Here is a 24061-nt window from a genome sequence, read left to right as displayed (position 1 = left end):
AATAATCATGATGACAATACTACTACTACTACTAATTATAATGATACTACTACTAATAATAATGAGAATACTAAGAAGAAGGAAGAAGAGAAAGAAGAAGAAGAAGAAGAAGAAGAACCAGGCTAATGATGATAATGATGATGGTAATAGTAATAATAATGATCCTACTACTACTACTACTACTAGTAATAGTAATGATATGAAGAAGAAAAGTGATAGTAATGATAAGAAGAGTAATTATAATGATGATGATGATGATAATGATGATGATGATGATGAAAATGATAATGATGATAATAATGATAGAAGAAGAAGTAGTTTTTCAAACGTCCCAAAGCGTTTCAGTCACACACACACACACACACGGAATAAATAAATGTTGATACAGATAAAGAATGGAGTGCTGTATATGTAGAACTGCTTGAAAGGGGATTTTTAAATTTTTTATTTTATTTAGCTTTGTTTGAAAATCTCGTATTGACACTGTCTGTAAGCATGCTCACATACATACCTGTTTTATTGTTCTGTTATTCATTTTCAGTTTTATAGTAACACTAGTAAAGCAATACAATACACGAGTTAAAAAACCCCCAACCCAACAACAACAGAAAACGGAAATCTTGCACACAAGGACATGTCATCAAAAAGAAAGAAGAAAAGGATCAATGACATTTTGTGGTTCATGGTTGCCAAAATTAATGTTCAGAGATTCCATACCGGTATGTGTAGAAATTTATATCTAATATTTGATTATGAAAATATGCGTAGATTTACATCATTCTTGTCCTTTTTTATATTCTTTTTGACTCACTTGTGTAAACAAAGTGAGTCTATGTTTTAACCCGGTGTTCGGTTGTCTGTGTGTGTGTGTGTGTGGTGTGTGTGTGTGTCCGTGGTAAACTTTAACATTGACATTTTCTCTGCAACTACTTTATCAGTTGACACCAAATTTAGCATAAAAATAGGAAAAATTCAGTTCTTTCCAGTCATCTTGTTTAAAACAATATTGCGCCTCTGGGATGGGCACAAAAAAATAAAGAATGAAGCCTAATTATATGCAAACTGCATTTACTGTTATATTTATATTTTTTGTATTCTCTAAACTTGGCACTTTGATCTGATATTCTGACCCAACAGCTAGAGCAGTCATTATTATCATTTTTTGTTCAAAACAGGAACTTCTTTTGCGAAGCATGGAAGTTTTATTTATTTTGCAAACGTTTTGGTGCAGATAGTAAAAAAGGGAAATTACTCTATAATGCTAGGGGAGTTAATTTGCTTTAAACTGATCTTTCTCATCTTAAACATTTCATTTGAAATTATACTCAATACATAAAAAGCTTGGAATTTTTTTTAAAAGTGTATCACTAGTGAGTCTTGAAGGCCTTGCCTCTCTTGTTTATATTCATGTATCCAGTTATTTATTTTCTTTCTTTTTTTCAGAAACCGTGTATCATAACGAAATCAGCAAAATCTGTAACGATGCGGTGAAGGATTTCTACAGCAGTGGTAACTACATGTACTTGGAGTTTACCTCGGACTTCAACGTCAATGCAGACGGATTTGAATTAGAGTACTCCGCCATCAGGCCTTCAGAGGTCCCAACCACTGTGACACCCGGCCCTTTTGACTGGCGTAAGTGTGCACGTTGTTGTTGTTGCTGTTGTTCCTGATTTAACGTCTGTTCACAACTAGACGTTGGTCTCAACAAGAGCAATCGTTTTTACTTTGTTGTTTTGACATTTCTACCACTCTCTGTTTCTGTCTCAGTCTATGTCTCTCTCCCTCTTTTTCTCTCTTCACCTCCCTCCTGCCCTCCCCCCCTCCCTCCACCTCCCTCTGTCTGTCTGTCTGTCTGTCTGTCTGTCTCTTTGTCGGTCTGCCTCGGATGATTTGCAGCCATGCAAATGTTAAACTAAGTCTTTGTGTGCGTGAAAATGAAAATGCACAACCTTGATAAGATCACTGAAAGGCTTACAGCTATAAACTTCACTGAACTATACCTCCTCCTCCCTTCTTCATCTCGTAATGTTAATCGTCATAATCATCATCATACAAATCATCATAATGCTCCTCCTCCTCCTCCTCACCCTCATCATTATCATCGCCACCACCACCATCACCATCATCACAACCACCACACCATCATCACCATCATGATCACCATTATCATTATCATCACCACCCCCACCACCACCATCATCACAACCACCACACCATCATCACCATCAGTCTTCCTGTTGTCCTGCTTTCTAACGCCATCATCATCATCATCATCATTCTACTTATTACCATTCTGCTTGTTTCCCTGGTTTCTGAAATAACCACCACCACCACCACAGTCACCATCAGCATTATTCTGCCTGTTGCCCAGGTTTATAACGTCGTCATCGTCGTCGTCGTCGTCATCATTATCATCATCATCAGCAGCAGCAACAACAACAACAACACCACCACAATCATCAACATCACTCTGCATGTTGCCATGGTTTTTAACGTCGTCGTCGTCATCATCGCTATCATCATCACCATCATCATCATCATTCTACCTGTTATTTTGTTTTTTCTTTAACACCACCACCACCAACACCACCACTACCACCACCAACATCGTCATCACCATCATCATCATCACCATCATTCTACCTGTTGCTTTGTTTTTCTTTAACACCACCACCACCAACACCACCAGCACCATCATTATCATCACCATCATCATCATCATTCTACCTGTTGCCCTGATTTTTAACGTAACCACCACCACCATCATCACCATCATCATCATCATCATCATCATCATTCTACCTGTTGCTTTGTTTTTCTTTAAACACCACCACCACCACCACCACCACCATCATCATCATCATCATCATCATCATCATCATCATCATCATCATCATCATCATCATCATCATCATCACCATCATCATCATTCTACCTGTTGCTTTGTTTTTCTTTAACACCACCACCACGAACAGCACCACCACCACCACCATCATCATCATCACCATCACCATCATCATCATCATTCTACCTTTGCCCTGATTTTTAACGCAACCACCATCTCCACCACCACCATCATTACCACCATCATCATCATAATCATTCTACCTGTTGCCCTGACTTTGAACGCAACCACCACCACCACCACAACCATCATCATTACCACCATCATCATCATAATCATTCTACCCGTTGCCTCTGCTTTCCGAACAGCCTTCAGGGACACCACCACCCGCACCACCACCACCACCACCGCCACCGGCAGCACTGGAAGCAGCGGCAGCCGCTACAGCTGGCCAGGCTTCAGCGTGGCGGCGCTGGTCGGCGGCCTGTCCGGGGCGCTGGTGCTGCTCTTCGTGCTCTTCGCCCTGGCCCGATACTACCTGGGCAGGCACTACCCCGCCGGGGGCGGCGGCCGACGTCTGGAGGTCCGACCCTACCACCCCCAGCACCCACCCTCCGCCCCTCTTCCTTCCGCCGACGCCCTCCTCCAGCACCACTACAACAACAACAGCAGCGGCAACAACAACAACAACAACGGCGGAGTGTTCATGGTGTCTTCCACGACCACCACCTCCAGCCACCACCACCATCACCACCACGCCCTCTTCCCCTCAGCACCGCCGTTGGGAGGAGGCGTAGGGGGGAGCACCAACATGGCCTTTTCGCCGTACGGCGAGGCTCCGCCGTCCTACCTGGCCGTACTGCAGCAGAACACCAGTAGTAGTACCACGGTGGTGCAGCCGGGGGCTGGCGGGGGGGCTGTGGTGGGGGTAGGGACGGGGGCGGGCTGCTACGGGCCCCCTCCGCCCAGCTACACGGAAGCTATGATGGCGTCCCACCCGCCGACTGATCCTCCTCCTCCTCCTCCTCCCCTCCGACAACACCAACAACAACCTCCCCCTCCTCCTCCTCCTCCCCCCCAGCACCAACACCAACAGCAACAACAACCTCCTCCTCCTCCGCCGCCAGCGCGGCAGGCAGGGCCTCTTGATACGGGGAGGGTGTCGGCAACCTGTACGGACGTGCCTCCGGTGACCACGGCAGCAACAGCGGGGATGGAGTCCGCCATGGTGCCTCAGTAGACGGCTGGATTGGTGAACCCCTGTCAGGTCCCTGTCGGCACTGTGCAGCTGTGCAGATGTTGCTGACCGGAGGACTGTGATCTCGTCAGCTTGGGGTGTGGGGGTGCGGGGGTGTGGGGGTGGGGTGTTGTGGGTGGGAGGGGTGCGGGTCTTTACTTGGGCAGGCGTAATACAGCAGCGTGTGGTGGGATGTTTGGAATGAGACGACATACATACATCCGATCTGCTTCTTCTTCTTCTCCTCCTCCTCCTGCTTCTTCTTCTTCTTCTTCTTTTTCGTCGTCGTTCATTTGTTCGTTTGCACGCTACCACTCTCATGTTCACCCGATTCTGAGAGTGCGTTTACTGTGTGCGATGGTTTCCACCCCCCCACCACCACCCCCAACTCCCCCCTCCCTACCGCCCCCCATTTCCCCCCCCCCCTCCCACCCCGGCCCCGTGATATGGGCAGCCACACTTTGTTTTGGTGAGTTGATGAATGCCAGCATAAGTTGCTGGATGTTGAACTACATATTGTGCATGCTGGTGCACATGAAAGCAGTGGTGTCAGTGTGGTGTGCTGGCAGCTTTTATGCTGACATTGGAGACAGGGAAACACTTCACCTTTGATGACTTTACCAGGACCTGCCGGGATTCAAGCCTCCGTTCTCACAGTCTTGCACGACGTCCAGTTTTCTGACCCACTCGGCCACCGCGCTCCCTTCAACTCTACGTTCTTAAAAAAAAACCCAAAAAACTGTTGTTTAGCTGCGCTCGTTTAATAAGCTGTTCAGTTGCTCAATATTATTATTTTTTTTTCTTTCTCTATGTCTGTCTGTCTCTCCCTCTTTCTCTCTCTGTCTCTCTGTCTCTGTCTCTCTGTCTCTCTTTAAGTAGGCCTGTTGGCATGTCTATTTCGTTTATGTTTGGTCAGTTTACTCCAGGCCACAATTTACCAGGAGGTGTCTATTTTTGTAAAAATGCGATCATTGTGTGCTTGACTCTGTTGGTTATACACTCCTTTGATGTTGTCTGTGGAAGAGGAAACAGAGGCGAGTGCTTTGTTGTGGGCCTCTAACACATATCAAACAAGAGAGGCAAGGCCTTCAAGACTCACTTGTGATACACTTTAAAAAAAATCTAATCGTTAAAATGTGTTCTGTATTTGTTATTATAAAGCTTTGGGTTAAAAAAGAAAGAAAAAAAAGTCCTGACGGCAAATTCGAACCCCGCGTGTTCGGGTGAGAAGAAAATGACTTACCCATTACACTATCGTGGCTCCTTAACTGACTTTCGAAAATTTAATATTTAAACATGCTTTTTTAAAGGGCGATAAATCGATTGCAGTTTTCGCGGTGAGAACGCTGTTTAAATCATATTATTCTGGTGTATCTTGGGCATTAAAAAAATCTTTAAGGGCAATGAAAAAAATTTTTTTAAGTCCGCGGTAAAGGTGACGTGGCTATCGCCGCAATCACACTGCAACATTTAGCCGTTTTCTCTAGATCTAGATAGTTGTACAAGTTAGTTACACCCGCCGGGAATGTAAGACACGGTGGATTCAATATCTCTTTTATGTTCATTCTAGTTTTATAGTTTTAAAGTTGATATGAAAATTAAGTACTTTGTTAAACTATTAACATGTAGAGTCAAGTACAAGTACTTCTAAACGTCGTATGAAGTGAAAAGGATTTTATTTTGAGAAAAGTCAAGACTGGAAATTTTTACGTTTCATCAAGGGTATTAACTCATGGTTTATTATTTTTAACCGTGAATTGCGACTGATTTTGTGGATATTTTTATGGCAGTTTGGGACATAATCCAGTAAGTGATGAGGCGTTCACAAATCTTTCTCTGAATAAATATTTAACGGTCTCTTTCTCCAACTTTCCATCACATGTTATAGTGAATATAGGATTGAACGGGCAGGTCAACAACTTGAAACAAAATGGTGTCCTTCGCGTTCGCGAGGAATATGAGCACGCGCTTTGAATATGTATAAATACGTGTACGCAGTTGATTTTTGCCCATGACCTTCAGGGCTCAGCCAAAAGATCTATAAAGTCCACTCGTAGTATTGATTTTAATATTTTCCGAAAAAGACCACTTGGGCGAATGAACATAGTGAAAGCCCAGTACACTGAGAGTAAAACACACAAGCTTTTTATGTATTGAGAATAATTTCAAAATGTAATGTGTAAGATGAGAAATCAGTTTAAAGCAAATTGCCCCCCTAGCATTAATTACATATTAATTTCCCTTTTTTACTATCTGCACCAAAGACATGCACCAGAAATATAACTTCCATGCTTAGCAAAAGAAGTTCCTGTTTGAACAAAAAATGATAAAAATGATTGCCCTTGTTGTTGTGTCAGAATATCAGATCAAAGTGCCAAGTTTAGAGAATAAAAAAACAAAAAACAAAACAACCCCCCCCCCAAAAAAAAACAAAAAACCCAAAAAACCCCAGTAAATTCAGTTGCATATAATTTGGCTTCTTTTTTAAAAATTCTTTTTGTGCCCATCCCAGAGGTGCAATATTGTTTTAAACAAGATGACTGGAAAGAACTGAATTTTTCCTATTTTTATGCCTAATTTGGTGTCAACTGACAAAGTATTTGCAGAGAAAATGGCGATGTTAAGTTTACCACGGACACACACACACACACACACACACACACACACACACACACACACACACACAACCGAACACCAGGTTAAAACGTAGACTCACTTTGTTTACACAAGTGAGTCAAAAACAGTGTGAAATTCTTCTTCGTCTTCTTCTTCTTGTTTCAGTCTAGTGATAGTGATTCTGATGGTGATAAAATAAGCTTCGCTGCAAGTATGTTATTACAACAGAGGTAACAACAAAATGCAAAATTCTCCTCCTCCTCCTCCTTTCAGTCTAGTGACAGTGATTCAAATGGTGATGAAAATGTTTTCAATGTAACCATATTATTACAACAGAGGTCACAACAAAATGTAAAACCCTTCTTCTTTCCCTTCCTCCTCCTCCTCCTCCTCCTCCTATTCCTCTTCTTCTTCTTTCAGTCTCGTGATGGTGATTCTGATGGTGATGAAAAATGTTTCACTGTGACTATATTATTCCAACAGGGACAACAACAAAAACAATGTAAAAAGAATCTTTTTCTCCTCCTCCTCCTCCTCCTTCTTCATCTTCTTCTGTGTCTTCTTGTTTCAGTCAATTAATGGAGATTTTTGATGGTAATGAAAAAAGTAACTGTACTGTCTGGATAGTTGTTTATGAATAGTCTTTACACAGTGACGATAGGTTAAGACTGTAAATAAATGGAAATTCCACCAATTACACCTGTCTTATAGAATGTTAAATGGGTTACATATATACGAAAAGTAAACCAATATTTAAAGAAGAAAAAAAAAAAAAGAGGCGAGCAGAAAAAAGTAGAGGAAAAGAGAAGAGCTAAAATAAATCAGAGAGTCATTTCTACAACAGAGAAAAACAGTGTACTGAATAGTCGTCACATAATGCAACGACAAGTTCTGCTGCGGCTATTACAGTATCAACAAACCGTGACTTAAATGACGTGATTTTCCAACTTTCTTGTAATATAAATGGAATTTTCATTTTTGATAAAAAAAAAAAAAGAAACAATCAGTATCTATTGGGGGGAATGGGGGGTGGGGTGGGGGGTTCACGTTTAGGTGAGGTTTTGACGTATGCCTTTCATTTGCAGAGATGGCTAAATTTTTTTAGCATTTACGTCTGATTGTACTGTTCCCACCATGACGCTGTTGAGACAATGATTTTAGAGGCAGCATTGTTGCGGATCTATAATCGATTTTTTAGAAATGGTAGAAACGTAAATAGCAATAATTTCTTTAGGTTTGCTTGCTATGGTTCGTTTTTAGAAAGTCCAAGTCACAATTTACACGCAGTTCTCGTTAATTCTGAACGGGGATGAAATGATAGCCACGCTATTTTCTAATTTCGTGGTGAATTTAAATTTGTGTTTCTTCTCCTTCTTCTTCTTCTCCTTCTCATTCTTCTTCTTCTCCTCCTCCTCCTCCAGTATTGTATTGCATTGTATTGTATTTCTCTTTTTATCACAACAAACTTCTCTGTGTGAAATTCGTGCTGCTTTCCCTAGGGAGAGCGCGTCGCTACACTACAGCGCCACCCTTTTTTTTAATTATTTTTTTTTCCCGCGTGTAGTTTTATTTGTTTTACCTCTAGGCCATCACTCCACTCCATCATCATCATCATCATCTACTTCTTCTTCTTCTGATGCTGCAAGCAGCTTCTACAGGTTATTCTGCTATAGCTTCTGCTTGATTAAAAAAATACATATACATATATATATCGTTGATAGTTTTATTGTTACTGATGCCGTTCTTACTACTATCTTTATATAGTTGATAGTTTTATTGTTACTGATGCTGTTCTCACTATCATTTTGCTGTGGTCGTTGTATCCACCTCACTGTCACTATCGTACAAAAAACGCGGATCATGAGCACATCACTCGTGAGGGTTTTTTTTTCGCATTGATTCTGTTGTCACCTGCTTTTATGTGTACACAGAAACAGCAATAAGATCCGCTGCGGAGGAGACAGCACATACAATACCACATGCACCTGTTGGAGACTTGAGACGTGTCCATATTAATCAATGTGCTTTGAATTGGTTTAAAACACTGTTGTTGTTTTTATGAATGTTAATGTACTTTGAATTGGTTTATGACCACTGCTTTTTGATGAATGTTAACTCTCTCCATACGAATGGCGAAAGAGACGACGTTCACAGCGTTTCACCACAATTACCACCATCAAAATATTGCAAGCGGAAGGCTCTTATACTGAAGAGGTGAATGTTGACAAAGAATACCACAATTCTGACGACGGAAGCTAAAGGTTGGGTCATTCAGACACCCACTGGACACCCAGGGGTCTATGCAAAGGAGAAGAGAGGACTGGCCGTACTGAGTGAGTTAATGTACTTTGAACTGGTTTATTACCACTGCTTGTTTTTTTTTTGTTTTTTTTTTTTTTGGTTTTTTTTGTTGTTGTTTGTTTTGCTTAAAAAAAGTTAATGTGCTTTGAATTGGTTTATGACCACTGCTTTTTTTGAGTTAGCAATAATAAATTGCCTTTTTCGTATATTTTCAGTGCTACCGTTATTTCCACCCCCTTCCCTCCCGGCTGTACTCCATTCATTGCATTTGGTGTGAAGTCTGTCCAGTCTGCTCAGTTTGATTTCATTGTTTTTATTTTTGACTCACTTGTGTAAACAAAGTGGGTCTATGTTATAACCCGGTTTTAGTGTGTGTGTGTGTGTGTGTGTGTGTGTGTGGCAAGCTTTAAAAAATTCATTTTTTCTAGAAATATTTTTTCTGACAATACCATATTTGGGTTTATTGAAATTTTTTTTTTAACCCTTGACTTGTAGTAAGTATTAACGTGGCGAAAGCCTTGAGATGGCCTTAGTGGTCGGCGAGGCTCTAAGCACCATAATTTGATTTGATTTCCTGCCTATGAATATTCTAAAGTGGATACTGAATTAACTGGAATGAACATGGAAGAAAAAAAATGAATCGAACGTTTCTTTCAGTTTCGGTCAGCCCCTTGTAGACTTTTCTCGTGCAGCTCCACACGTGTTTCTGTGTACCTAAGGCGATGTCAACGTCTGGCTGAATTAAAAAATAATTTCTTAAAATTGATAATCGAGGTATGTCAACAAAACATGATTTAAATGGTGTTGTTACCTCAAATACAATAATATATTTATCGCGCTTTTGCTCGAGTGACGTCAGATGTGGCGTAGCCTTGCGGATAAGACTACTTCTTTCCTGACAGAACTTCCTGGTTCGATCTCGCTAGCATGCCTTTTCTTTTTTTTTTCTCAAAGCTCATTGATACTTAATACAGGACCCATTTTAACGACTTAAAAGACATCCCCCCCCCACCCCCAATAATTACTTTAGTGGATACAGCGCATGCCACAAGTGAGTATTGAAGGTCTTGCCTCTCTTGTGAAATCCATATGAAATTTATTATACTGTCTTTAATTTTGTTTCATTATTTTCAATTATTTAAGTTGAAAGACAATTACATGCATCTGTCTTCTATTTCAGTTTCTTTTGACATAACCAGCCTCCTCGTTTTTTCTAATAACTTGCTGTCTTTAGTTTGAATGTAGAAATTATCAAGCGAAATGGTGATCACACAGACAGACAAACACACACACACACACACACACACACACACACACACACACACACACTATTTGTTTTACAAACGACGTGTTTTCTTTGGTTTGTTTACACAAGATACCATTTGAAACACACACACATACACACACATGCATACATACATACATACATACACGCGCCCGCGCACCTGCGCGCTTGCACGCACACCTTTTCTTGAATGGAATTAAGTAGAAGTGCAATTTTTGTTAATCAGAAAGCCCTTTTCCACTTTCTTCTTTAGAAAAAAAAAGAACAAACATAGATGAGTCTTTTTATTTTGTTTGATACGCAATAACCACGATTGTTATTTTTATTCAGTCGTTGTGAAAGATTAGTTCACATGCATCTTATCGACGTCAAAAATATATTGGTGAACAAAGTATGCTGGTGAGACATTCTTCGTGAAAGCATGTATTATACTATTATATGTATAATCATTATTAATTTAATCAACTTAATACTGAAAGTTTTGTTACATCATTTTCAAAGTTCTTATACGTTTTCTTTGGTTTGAATACACAAAAGATCTAGTGGCACGCACGCACGCACGCACGCACACACACACACACACACACACACACACCCACCATAATTCCATACATGCACTCAATCCTCGCATGTACACACGCACTTACGTGCACACACAGAGACACAGAGACACATAGAAAGACACAGACACAGACAGACAGACAGGCAAACACACACACACACACACACACACACAGAGCATGCACTCTCATTCAATCAAAATCTAATTTGGTAATCAAATCGTCCCGGAAACACTTTCTTCCCAAAGACACGTACGATACGTTTCTATATTGATTTTTGATTGTTTGAAATTGCTGGAAAATGACACAGAATTTGTCGTTCTTTGCTGTTTGATGGGATTTATAAGAACCTGCCGGTTTTCCGTCATTTAGTGGGAAATGCTAAGAAGACTGACAACTACCTAACATAGTACGTTTCAGTCCCATGCACAAAATAAAGTTGTACCAGTGAACTGTCTGCATAGGGCACCGAGTGTGCATATCCCTTCAGTAAATTGTCAGATTGTCTCCCTGGGACAAATGTGCATAGAGTCCAGAAACACAATGAAGGGTTTAATGTATGACTGCAGCGGACGATTTTTTTCAATGAAAATTTTATATTTTATTCAGCAGATCTTTTAAACCAAATATATGTATATAAATGGGACGAGCGAGCGAGCGAGAGAGAGAGAGAGAGAGAGAGATGCCACCGGGTGATTTCAATGCTGTGTCGACCCATAATTTCGAAATCTAGACAAAACAAAAATCATTATAACCTATTATTTGGGTGTTTTTTTTTGTTTTTTGTTTTTTTAAATAAGTGAAACACGAATGTTAACTTTCATTTCTATATAGTATCTGATAAAATGAGACCTGATTTTGATCGCACTACAAATTCTTTTTTCCAACACAAAGAATCTTTTTATTTCTTTTTTCGTTTTTTTTCGATAACAGTGGGATCAGATGAGGCATCACTATGCCTTTACATACGCGATAAGGTGGATCTGTACACATGCATCTTAAATATAGTGTGGTATTCAAGAGACCATCGTACCTGTTGGTAAATCTACCTGAGACTAGGCCCTTTTGCCTGGCCTCATGTAGATTTACACGCAGGTACACATACCTCTGGCCTTGCCTAAGGTAAATTTATCCGCAGGTACACCTTTTCCCGCAGGTTTGGTGGTCTCTTGAATATTACCTGTACTTGTCGACAGATCTTAGCATCATTCGACTGCGAAGTTATTAAAGTTAAGTCGAACAGTGGTCACTGGCTCAGTTGAAAGGCGAGACACCAATGAAAGCCAACTGACTTGGCAGTCGTTTAAGTGACTGAACATAACTGAACATAGTTTCATTGAACTGAATAAAGATCAGCTGTGGAGCAGCAGACAGTGCAATTTCTGCGTAATTTTTACGCTCTCGTTTTTTATTACGATCTTTTAAATTCAAAATGTATATCTTACCTACACCTCTGATTGCTGTGGTCTTTACAATGTTAATTTTTTTAAAACACAACATAAGCAATAACTGATTTTCGTTTCCCTTCGATAAAGGTTTTATTTGTTTGTTTAAAAAAAAAAAGAAACAAAATATCCACGTTCAAATTTACAATTTCGTTTTATCAATAAAGACTTTTCCAGGTCTTTTATTTTTATTGCATTTGTGTTCATGGACTGTGTGGGTGGTGGTGGTGGTTGGTGTGTGTGTGTGTGTGTGTGTGTGTGTGTGTGTGTGATGATATGAACAGGTTCAGCACATGTGGGCAATACATCATCCAGATAGTACTGTCACACTAACTTGCTGATACGCGTGCTAGTTCTTCTGTTGTTACAGCATCTCTCTCTGTCTGTCTGTCTGTCTGTCTCTGTCTTTCTCTCACTGGACTCCCGTAGATGTAGGCACACACACACACACACACACACGCACACGCACACGCAAACGCGCGTGTGCACACACACACACACACACACACAAACGCGCGCGCGCGCGCGTGCACACACACACACACACACTGGGCAGATTTCCAATTGAAATTCATATTGCATGCAGAGTTCTTGGCCACTGGACTCATATTCCGGATGCACATGATGATAGCCATATCTTCTACAACAAAATGAAAAGAAACGGTTATCAAATTGAGAATTATCTAACTGATAAAATCGACCCTGCTCACAAACAAGCTCTTTGTCAACTCAGAATAAGCGCGCATTATTTAAATATCGAACGAGGAAGATATGCAAACATTCCCAGAGAAGAGAGGTTATGTGATATATGTGAAGTTGTTGAAGATGAATTACATTTCTTAGATATGTGTATCTTATTTCATAATTTGCGAAACCATCTAATCACAATTGTACAGCAGTATGATCATCAATCAAAATTAATGTGACCACTAGAAAAACAAAATAATATCCTAAAACCAAGTGATATATTCAACGGACTGTCAAAAAACACTCGCAGACTATGTATTTCATTGCATGCGTATCAGATGACCGGTTATTTCTTTGTTCCTTTTGTTCTTTGTTGTGTCTATTAATCCTTCGGGATTTTACGACAATAAATGAAGTCAAGTCAAGTCACACTGGACGCTCGAAACTGCAGGCAAACACACACACACACACTAACCCACACAAACAAAAACAAACACACAAGCCATGAACACAAACGCAACGACTTTGAGAACACAGAATGGTGGCGCTTCGCGAGGGGGCGACACGCAGGTGTTTGTGCTCTGAGATCTTTTCCCATCCCTCTTGCGGCCAGTCAGTGGCGGCTGTGTGTGTTTGTGTGGGTCTGTGCTTTTGAGTGTGTTTGTGAATGCGCGAGAGTGAAAGTGTACACAAGTGTCAGGAGAGATATGTGTACGTGTGTGTGTGTGTGTGTGTGTGTGAGGGGAGGTGGGAGTGCGGGGGGAGGTGGGGTAGAGGATGAGGTATGTGAATGTATGCATGCCTACACTGTGGGAGCAACAGGATATTGGAACGTATATATATATATATATATATATATATATATATATATATATATATATCTTTGTATGTACGTGTGTGGGGTTGGGGGTGGGAGATATGGGCGTATGTGTGTGTGCTTGTACAAGTAAGTGTTCATCTCTGTGAGTGTGTGTGTGTGTGTGTGTGTGTGTGCCGTGGAAGCTGCGATACGTAGACTAGAAATGAGTGTGTGGAGGAGGGGGTAGAGGAGGTGCAAGGTAATGTGTGTGTGTGTGTTGGAGCTCATGTACGTTTATATGTATTTGACTGTGCTTTCATATGTGCTTGTACAAGTAAGTGTTCATCTCTGTGAGTGTGTGTTTGTGTGTGTGTGTGTGTGTGTGTGTGTGTGCCGTGGAAGCTGCGATACTTAGACTTGAAATGAGTGTGTGGAGGAGGGGGCTAGAGGAGGTGCACGGTAATGCGTGTGTGTGTGTGTGTGTGTGTGTGTGTGTGTGTTGGAGCTCATGTACGTTTATATGCATTTGACTGTGCTTTCATATATGTGAAACTGCATGTTTGGTGCATTTCTGTTATGCATGTGTGGGTGTATGTGTGAATGTGTGTCTTCATATTTTACATTTATTCGCTTATTTATCACCATTGTTGTCTTATTTATTTATTTATGTTTTATTATTATCATTTTATTAGTATTACTAATATTATAACTACTACCTTTTTCTATATTATAATTATTTATTTATTTATGCAAGCTTATCTATTATTTATTCCCCCGTTTTTTTGTTTTTGTTTGTTTGTTTTTTTTGTTTTTTTTTCTCAAGGCCTGACTAAGCGCGTTGGGTTACGCTGCTGGTCAGGCATCTGCTTGGCAGATGTGGTGTAGCGTATATGGTTTTGTCCGAACGCAGTGACGCCTCCTTGAGCTACTGAAACTGAAACTGAAACTGTGCTCTGTGTTTCAGTCGTGTTTTTGATGTCCTCGCCCTGTCCTTGTGCTTTAATATTGTTTCAAAAAGGTGTGCAAGGTGTTAAACATGAAGAGTGTGACAGTTGTGAGGCTGTTGGTGGTGGTGCTGGCTGTGTTCCGGACTAGTGTTTTTGTGTCACCGGGTGGTTTAAATCGCGGATAGCGAGGAGGAACAGGCGCTTTACACTACGACCGTGATTTCCTTCTCAGTTTACGGTCAGTGCTCGACCCATCCGCTTTTACTGAGCAACTTTTACCTCGTGATCTTATTTGTGATGATGAGGAGAATGAAAGAGAAGGTGAGAGAAAGAAAACATGAAAGAGAGGAAAGAGAGGAGGCGTGAAGAGAAGACAAAACATTTTTACCCGTTTACTCTTCGATGTTGAAGTGAGAAATCAAATCCACCCAAATGGGTATACCGGCTTGTGACAAAGTTGTGCACCATCTCTGGTTCGACATTCTTATATTATAATTAACATTTTTACCCGTCTGCAGTACAAAACATACGTGAGAAAGTCCAAAACGGGTGAAAATGTTAATGATATATAAGTTTGTCGACTGCAGTAGAGGATTTTAAAACGAACTTTTCGAGATTAGAAAGGTGTCTAAAATACCGGCTTGTGACAATTGAAGTTGTGCACCATCTCTGGTTCGACATTCTTATATTATAATTAACATTTTTACCCGTCTGCAGTACAAACCATACGTGAGAAAGTCCAAAACGGATGAAAATGTTAATTATATATATAAGTTTGTCGACTATAGTAGAGGATTTTAAAACGAACTTGTCGAGATTAGAAAGGTGTCTAAAAAGGAATGCTTTTGGGGGCATTCCATGCACCTAGCAAGGGGCTTGGAAAGGGGGGATACGCAAAGTGAAAGAAAAAATCGGACCCATGGGTCAGTTCGAAGTTACCCGTCTGTGTTACAAAACATACATGAAAACGATTAAGACGGGAGTGTGTATATATACACAAGTTTGGGTCAGTACTCGTAATGAAACTTGTCTCGATTCTAAACGCCGGTATGTCCGAGTTCGTGGGGCATTCCATGCATCAAGCAATGGGCTTGAAATAGAAAAATTCGTAAAGAAATCGGGAAGCTTGTCGCTGTCATATCTCCAGGAGTGGACATGCGCGAACGGGACGTATAAGGCAGTTCGATCGAAAGCGGTCAGTGTACGCGATCGCCAGGTTATTTAAAGTGAAGACGGAATGAACTGTACCATGCTTCGCGAGAGGATGAAAACAGAGTGGGGGACGAGACAATAGGTTGTGATCCTAACATGAACATGACGGAAAATAATAAAACAGCTTGCATGAAACACCGTCACGTGTGTGCGACGTCAAAAGAGTGACGGCAGTCTCCTGTGGTGGGTCCGTTCTTTTCGGCCTGTTTCGTTGTACGTCCTTGCTGTATCGGTTCCGACAGCACTGACCAGGTACACGTGGAAACCGCACACCATTCCCTGTATTGCAGTGCTCAAATGCGTTGCACAGAGGATTTCACATTAAAAAGTGAGCGGGACTGGTGGAACTGACCTTCCTTTACAACGTGCTGTGCAGAAAAGTCACATACCGAAATAGGAAAGTGCATTTTAACGGCCGAGTCAGTGTCCGTGCTGAACTTAACCGTTTCAATTGGACAGCTGCACGTCCCTTTCTCGTCAGTGATGCTTTGGTCGGCTGTGAATGTTCAAGTCAGCGATTTCACGTGTGTGTGTGTGTGTGTGTGTGTGTGTGTGTTGAGAACTTCATTCCGTGATTGTCCGTGGTGTGTGTTAGACATCTTGTTTCCTCGACAGCACGCGTCACATACGTGTGTGCTGTGTCCTGTGTTGCATGTCAGTGTGCTCCTGGCCTTCCGTGGAGAACTGAGGGCGAGACATAAAATATTTAGCTCCACATATGGCCATTCTTTCCGTACGCACACAGTTGTTCATGTAACGTTCGGAACCCATCAGTTGTCTAGTCCTCCACTCTTGTTTTCACCCTCCCGCTGAAACACGGTGCAGTTCATTCCGTCTTCACTTCAAGTACAAGATTGTCAGTGCACAGTAACCTCTTTCCTACGTCCCCTTCGTGCACATCCACTTCGGCAGACAGGACAGGTCGTGCATGTACAATCACAACATTCCTTCAACATGTGTCTAGCAGTGTACAGTGACAGCTTCATTCCGTGTTTGCCAGTGTGTCCGTATAGTTGCCGGGGCTCAGGCTGACTTCATTCCGTGACTTATGATTTTGTGCGTGCCAGTGTACACTCACAAGTTCATTCCGTGATAATGTGTGTAGGGTTGACAACTTCATGGTTCCGGGATTGTGTGTGTAGGCACTGACACCTGACTTCATTTCGTGGTTTGGTGCGCCGACGGTGTACACTGACAATTTCATTCCGTCAGAGTGTGTGTGGGGCTCTGCGCAAAACATGTGGATTCATGTACTACATCGGTAAGTACAATCGCAAACCCTTGTGTCGTCGTGCACTGTCGTTTTCTGCCTCGCGCGAACTGGACTCCACACTTCATTCCAATTACAGTTTCGAAGTGCACAACTCAAAACCCCGAAAGCAGCACTCCATTTTTAGACACCTTTCTAATGTGGACAAATTCCTTTTAAAATCCTCTTCTATAGTCGACAAACTTATATATATATATAATTAACATTTTTACCCCCGTTTTGGAGTTTTTCACGTATGTTTTGTACTGCCGACGGGTGAAAATGTTAATTATAATGTAAGAATGTCGAACCAGAGATGGTGGACACGTTCGTCAGAAACAGGTATACCCATTTGGGTAGATTTTATTTCTGACTTCAACATCGAAGAGTGGACGGGTAAAAATGTTAATAATGCCAAAACTAAGCCCCCACTCCCATCTATGATTTTATCCAGTGTCAGATCTCTTAACCCAAACGGCAGAAACTGTAATTTAGATGAAGTACGAGCAAACTGTCGATTTTTAAATGATTTTAGGAACTCGTGTGTGCTTTGTTTCACCGAAACCTGGTTTAGTGAGAAAGAGTCGAATGAATGTGTTGCGATTGATGGTTTTAACACTCCGTACAGAATGAACAGAGACTGCAAGAAAGTGGGGAAGAAAATGGGTGGTGGCGTGTGCCTGTATGTCAACGAGAAGTGGTGTGACAGTGCGAATGTGTGTGTGAAGAAGCAACTGTGTACACAAGAACTTGAACTCATATCAGTGTCGCTGAGGCCTCGATACCTGCCACGTGAGTTCGGCCGTATTTTTTTGTCTGTTGTGTACGCCCCAGTCTTTGACCAGGCATCTGCTGCACGTGCAGGAAGGACGATCGCAGGTGTTGTTCGCGACCTTCAACTCATCTCTGCCGACGCCCCGTGTTTTATTGTTGGAGATTTTAATCACTGTGATTTAAAGAAAGCCTTACCTTCTTTTAAACAATATGTTACCCCCCGCAACCCCACATTCCCCCCCTCGCAACCCCTCCCCTCCCCCCGCAACCCCTCATTCCCCCCCCCCTCGCAACCCCACATTCCCCCCCCCTCAACCCCTTCCCTCCCCCATTCTTTTATTGGCCTTATTTGTGGCATGCGAGAGTGGGGGCACTGTGGACTGTGTACTATTACAATGTCATTAATCAGTTTACAATTAATTCCGTCTTTGAAACGAAAAAGTACAAGGGAAGAAATGTGGATATTGCCCCCCGACCCCCTTCCCCCTCCCTTGCAGTGAGCAGACACCATATGTAGACAGCATAGACACATATGCATGTAGTGAGACCACAGAATCAAAGGTAAGTCAAGACACAGACAGGTGTATAGTAAGACTAACGACACATATGTATGTAGTGAGACCACAGGAATCAAAGGTATATATAGACACAGACGGGTATGTAGTGAAACCATAGACACATATGTATGTAGTGAGACCACAGACACAGGGGTATGCAGAGAGCCGCTATAGATACAGAGGTGTGTAGAGATCCCATAGACACAGACACATACATGTATGTAGTGAGACCACAGCTTCAAAGGTCTGTATAGACACAGACAGGCATGTAGAGAGACCACAGACACATACAGGTATTTAGAGAGACCATAAATACAGAGGTAATCAGAGACACACATAGAGGTATGTAGAGAGACCATAGACACAGATGTATGTAGAGAGACACCATAGACACAGAGGTATGTAGAGAGACCATAGGCTCAGATGTATGTAGAGAGACACCATAGACACAGAGGTATGTAGAGAGACACCATAGACACAGAGGTATGTAGAGAGACACCATAGACACAGAGGTATGTAGAGAGACACCATAGACACAGAGGTATGTAGAGAGACACCATAGACTCACAGGTATGTAGAGAGACACCATAGACTCAGAGGTATGTAGAGAGACCATAGACTCAGAGGTATGTAGAGAGACACCATAGACACAGAGGTATGTAGAGAGACCATAGACACAGAGGTGTGTAGAGAGACACCATAGACTCAGAGGTATGTAGAGAGACACCATAGACTCAGAGGTATGTAGAGAGACACCATAGACACAGAGGTATGTAGAGACACCATAGACTCAGAGGTATGTAGAGAGACACCATAGACACAGAGGTATGTAGAGAGACACCATAGACTCAGAGGTATGTAGAGACACCATAAACACAGAGGTATGTAGAGAGACACCATAAACACAGAGGTATGTAAAGAGACACCATAGACACAGAGGTATGTAGAGAGACACCATAGACACAGAGGTATGTAGAGAGACCATAGACTCAGAGGTATGTAGAAAGACCATAGACACGGATTCGGATTCGGATGGTTTATTCAAAAAAGGCCTTAGCCCCTTATGAAGGGGTGGTGTGTAAACTTATTCCATAGACACAGAGGTATGTAGAGAGACACCATAGACACAGAGGTATGTAGAGAGACCATAGACACAGAGGTATGTAGAGAGACACCATAGACACAGAGGTATGTAGAGAGACCATAGACTCAGAGGTGAGACACCATAGGCACAGAGGTATGTAGAGAGACCATATGTAGAGGGACCATAGACACAGAGGTATGTAGAAAGACTATAGACACAGAGGTATGTAGAGAGACACCATAGACACAGAGGTATGTAGAGAGACCATAGACACAGAGGTATGTAGAAAGACCATAGACACAGAGATATGTAGAGAGACACCATAGACACAGAGGTATGTAGAGAAAACGGTTGAGACTAACCAGCCTGCAGGCATCAACACCAGAGTGATGGACCCCTAGCGGCCCTGGGCCCTCTTCTCTCTCTTTCCCCCTCCCTTTTCACTGCTCCTGTCCCCCTGTAATCTACCTTCAGACACACACACACTCATTCTCTCTCTCTCCCTCCCCCCTTCCTCTCTCCCCCACTTTTCTCTCCTCCCCCTCCCTCTCCACCACTCTCTCTCTCTCTCTCCCTCCCTCCCTGTCTCTCACTCCCTCTCCCCCCCCCTCCGTTTTCTTTCTCTCCCTTCACACACACACACACACACACACACACTGACCAGCACACATATTCTTACACCTTTTCATCTTTTGAGAACCACAACCCTCTTTTTCCACCTCCACCCCCCACCCTCCAGTGTTTAACCATCCCCCCTTCTTTTCCTTTGTAAATATTGCTCACCTTTTTCTCTGTTTTTTTTTTCTTTTCTTTTTTCTCTCTGATTACTCCTCACAGTTCTTAGTTTTACCTCTGTCTTGGTTTTGCCCTCTCTTTTCTTCTCCATTCTCTATTTTTCTCCCCATGAAGAAGGGCCTAGGGCCCGAAACGTCGGGATACTCTCTTCATAGGACAAGTCACCACCTTCAGGTTAGTCTCAACCGTTTTCTCGCCTGTCTCAAGTCCTGCAGTCAAGATTTCCTCTTCACCTTCCTTTTATGTAGAGAGACCATAGACTCAGATGTATGTAGAGAGACACCATAGACACAGAAGTATGTAGAGAGACCATAGACACAGAGGTATGTAGAGAGACACCATAGACACAGATGTATGTAGAGAGACACCATAGACACAGAGGTATGTAGAGAGATCATAGAACACAGAACTCAGAACTCAGAAATGTTTTATTGTAGAAGGCCTTCTGACCCATTACAATGTTGAGCACACACACACTCCCCCATCCCACACCTCCACACCCCCTCCCACATCCCCCCCCCCACACACATACACACGTGCGCGCGCGCAGACTCGATTTTGTAAAACCGGGCATGCAAACACATGAATCGAAAATTCAAAGAGGTAAATGCCTTCCATCGTGAGCAAGTCCGCTTAAACATGTACGTTCGTTGTTTTAAATGTATAACATAACATATGTAGAGAGACCACAGACACAGAGGTATGTACAGAGACCATAGACTCAGAGGTATGTAGAGAGACCATAGACACAGAGGTATGTAGAAAGACCACAGACACAGAGGTATGTAGAGAGACACCATAGATACAGAGGTATGTAGAAAGACACCATAGACACAGAGGTATGTAGAAAGACACCATAGACACAGAGGTATGTAGAGAGACACCATAGATACAGAGGTATGTAGAGAGACACCATAGATACAGAGGTATGTAGAAAGACACCATAGACACAGATGTATGTAGAGAGACCATAGACACAGGTGTGTAGAGAAACACCATAGACACAGAGGTCATCATCATCATGGCCTGGCTTCGCTGACGAAGATCTAGGAAGGGCGTTGTCCACGTCTGATGCAGGCACGCTCATGGCTGACAAGGCCAATGCGGGAAAAGCAGAGTCGGCCGCAGCGGTTGCAAGGGAAAGTCTGGTCTGGGTTCGCGGCTGCAGCGTCGTGGTTCTTCCTCCTTCTGCGTTTGTCCTCAAGGCTGGCCCGGCGGTTGTTTTCGAAGGATGAGACAGCTTGGTGGATGGTGCGTCGCCAGGTCTCTCGATCAGCGGCTACTGCGGACCACTGGCGATGGTCAATGTGACAGGCACCGAGAGCTTTCTTCAAGGAGTCTTTGTATCTCTTCTTGGGTGCTCCTCTGTCACGGTGGCCAGTGGACAGTTCGCCATACAGCGCGATCTTGGGCAGGCGGTGGTCCTCCATCCTGGACACGTGCCCTGCCCAACGTAGCTGGGTCTTTAGCAGCACTGCCTCGATGCTGATAGTCCTTTGCCTGCTCCAGGACCTCGACATTTGTGATGTAGTCACTCCAGTGGATGCTGAGGATGGTGCGAAGGCAGCGCTGGTGAAAGCGATCAAGCAGTCGTATGTGGTGCCGGTAGGTGACCCAGGTTTCGGAGCCATACAACAGGGTGGGCAGTACAACAGCTCTGTACACGCTGATCTTTGTGTCTTTCTTCAGGTGTTTGTTGTTCCACACTCTCTTGTACAGCCTGCCGAATGCGCTGTTTGCCTTTGCAAGTCTGTTGTCGATCTCCTTGTCGATCTTGGCGTCAGACGAGATGGTGCAGCCTAGGTAGCTGAACTGGTGGACCGACCAGCTCTGTCTCACCGATGTTGATGTGAGGAGCGTGGAATTCTTCCCGTGGGGCAGGCTGGTGGAGAACTTCCGTCTTTTTCAGACTGACTTCTAGGCCGAAGAGCTGCGCAGCCTCTGCGAAGCAGGACGTTATACGCTGCAGGGCCGCTTCTGTATGGGCGACGAGGGCAGCATCGTCGGCAAACAGAAGCTCTCTGATGAGTTGCTCCAGTGTCTTGGTGTGGGCCTGTAGCCGCCTCAGGTTGAATAGGCTGCCATCAGTGCGGTATCTGATGAAGATACCGTCGTCGTCGTCGCCAAGATCTTCAGTGGCCTGTTGGAGCATCATGCTGAAGAAGATCGTGAAGAGGGTCGGCGCGAGGACACAACCTTGTTTCACTCCATTTCCAATTGGGAAGGGCTCCGAAAGGTCGTTGCTGTGTCTGACCTGTCCACGCTGTTCCTCATGTAGTTGGATGACCATGCTGAGGAATTTTGGGGGGCATCCTAGACGTTTCATGATCTCCCACAGACCTTTTCTGCTCACGGTGTCGAAAGCTTTCGTGAGATCGACGAATGTCGCATACAGTCCTTTGTTCTGTTCCCGACATTTTTCTTGTAGCTGCCTGAGAACGAAGACCATGTCAGTGGTGCCTCTGTTGGCTCTAAAGCCACACTGACTCTCTGGAGATGTTCTTCGGCGATAGTAGGCACCAGCCGATTTAGGAGGACTCTGGCGAGGATCTTGCCTGCGATGGAGAGCAGAGTTATCCCCCTGTAGTTGGAGCAGTCCGACTTTTCTCCCTTGTTTTTATACAGGGTGATGATGACTGCGTCACGGACGTCCTGTGGTAGTTTGCCTTGCTCCCAGCAGCAGACAAAGAGGTTGTGGAGTTTGGAGTGTAGTGCTGGGCCTCCATTCTTCCACGCCTCCGGCGGAATTCCGTCAACTCCTGCTGCCTTGCCACATTTCAGCTGTTCAATGGCCTTGACAGTCTCTTCTAGGGTTGGTAGCTCGTCCAGTTGTAATTTCACTGGCTGTTGTGGGATGCGGAGAATTGCCGAGTCTTGAACCGTGCGGTTGGCGCTGAAGAGGGCCTGGAAATGTTCCGACCACCTGTTCAGGATCGACGTCTTGTCTGTGAAGAGCGCCTGGCCGTCTGCGCTGCGCAAAGGACTCTGGACCTGGTATGAGGGACCATAGACTCAGAGGTATGTAGAGAGACACCATAGACTCAGAGGTATGTAGAGAGACCATATACACAGAGGTATGTAGAGAGACACCATAGACACAGAGGTATGTAGAGAGACCATAGACTCAGAGGTATGTAGAGAGACCATAGACTCAGAGGTATGTAGAGAGACACCATAGACACAGAGGTATGTAGAGAGACCATAGACTCAGAGGTATGTAGAGAGACCATAGACTCAGAGGTATGTAGAGAGACACCATAGACACAGAGGTATGTAGAGAGACCATAGACTCAGAGGTATGTAGAGAGACCATAGACTCAGAGGTATGTAGAGAGACATCATAGACACAGAGGTATATACAGTGACTGTCACGCGTCGACATATCCAGAGTGTGAGACTCCCCTTAGCTGACATATTTCTGTAAGCCTCCAGATAGACTGGCAGCGCGTTAAGCCCGAATCCCACGTGCGAACCAACTCGCGTCAGTGAGTTGTGTTTTGGTTTTTGATTTGCTTTTTTTTATTTGTCCCTGTATCTTTCGGGCACTCCACTGTCAACTGCTGTGAGAGTCATTTCCACCAGGGGTTTTGGGAGTTGTTCTTCCCATGTCTTCTGCTGTGGTGAAGCAGCAGGTTGTCATTGTTCGGCGGGCGTTGCAACGGCTG

The 24061-nt window shown here is 43.3% G+C and overlaps 1 protein-coding gene across 1 annotated transcript; it reads left to right on the top strand.

Annotated features, from left to right (window-relative positions):
• The first annotated feature begins 1517 nt into the window (after positions 1 to 1517).
• LOC143296602 (uncharacterized) lies at positions 1518 to 4987 on the top strand. The gene is made up of 2 exons (XM_076608629.1): positions 1518 to 1635; positions 3217 to 4987. The coding sequence occupies exons 1-2, from the start codon at positions 1518 to 1520 to the stop codon at positions 4086 to 4088; spliced, it is 990 nt and encodes a 329-aa protein (XP_076464744.1). The 3' UTR covers positions 4089 to 4987.
• Positions 4988 to 24061: the final 19074 nt, after the last annotated feature.

Source organism: Babylonia areolata, chromosome 21 (genome assembly GCF_041734735.1).
Source record: "Babylonia areolata isolate BAREFJ2019XMU chromosome 21, ASM4173473v1, whole genome shotgun sequence".
In the NCBI taxonomy this organism is placed as follows: domain Eukaryota; kingdom Metazoa; phylum Mollusca; class Gastropoda; order Neogastropoda; family Buccinidae; genus Babylonia; species Babylonia areolata.
Note: the sequence above shows the minus strand (reverse complement) of the source record. Positions and strands in the feature narration are given on the sequence as shown.

Excerpts from the sequence above, each read along its gene's own strand:
- LOC143296602 (XM_076608629.1), top strand. The coding sequence starts at position 1,518 with ATGTACTTGGAGTTTACCTCGGACTTCAACGTCAATGCAGACGGATTT. Across the intron at positions 1,636-3,216 it reads ACCCGGCCCTTTTGACTGGC|CCTTCAGGGACACCACCACC; the intron begins GTAAGTGTGCAC and ends CTTTCCGAACAG.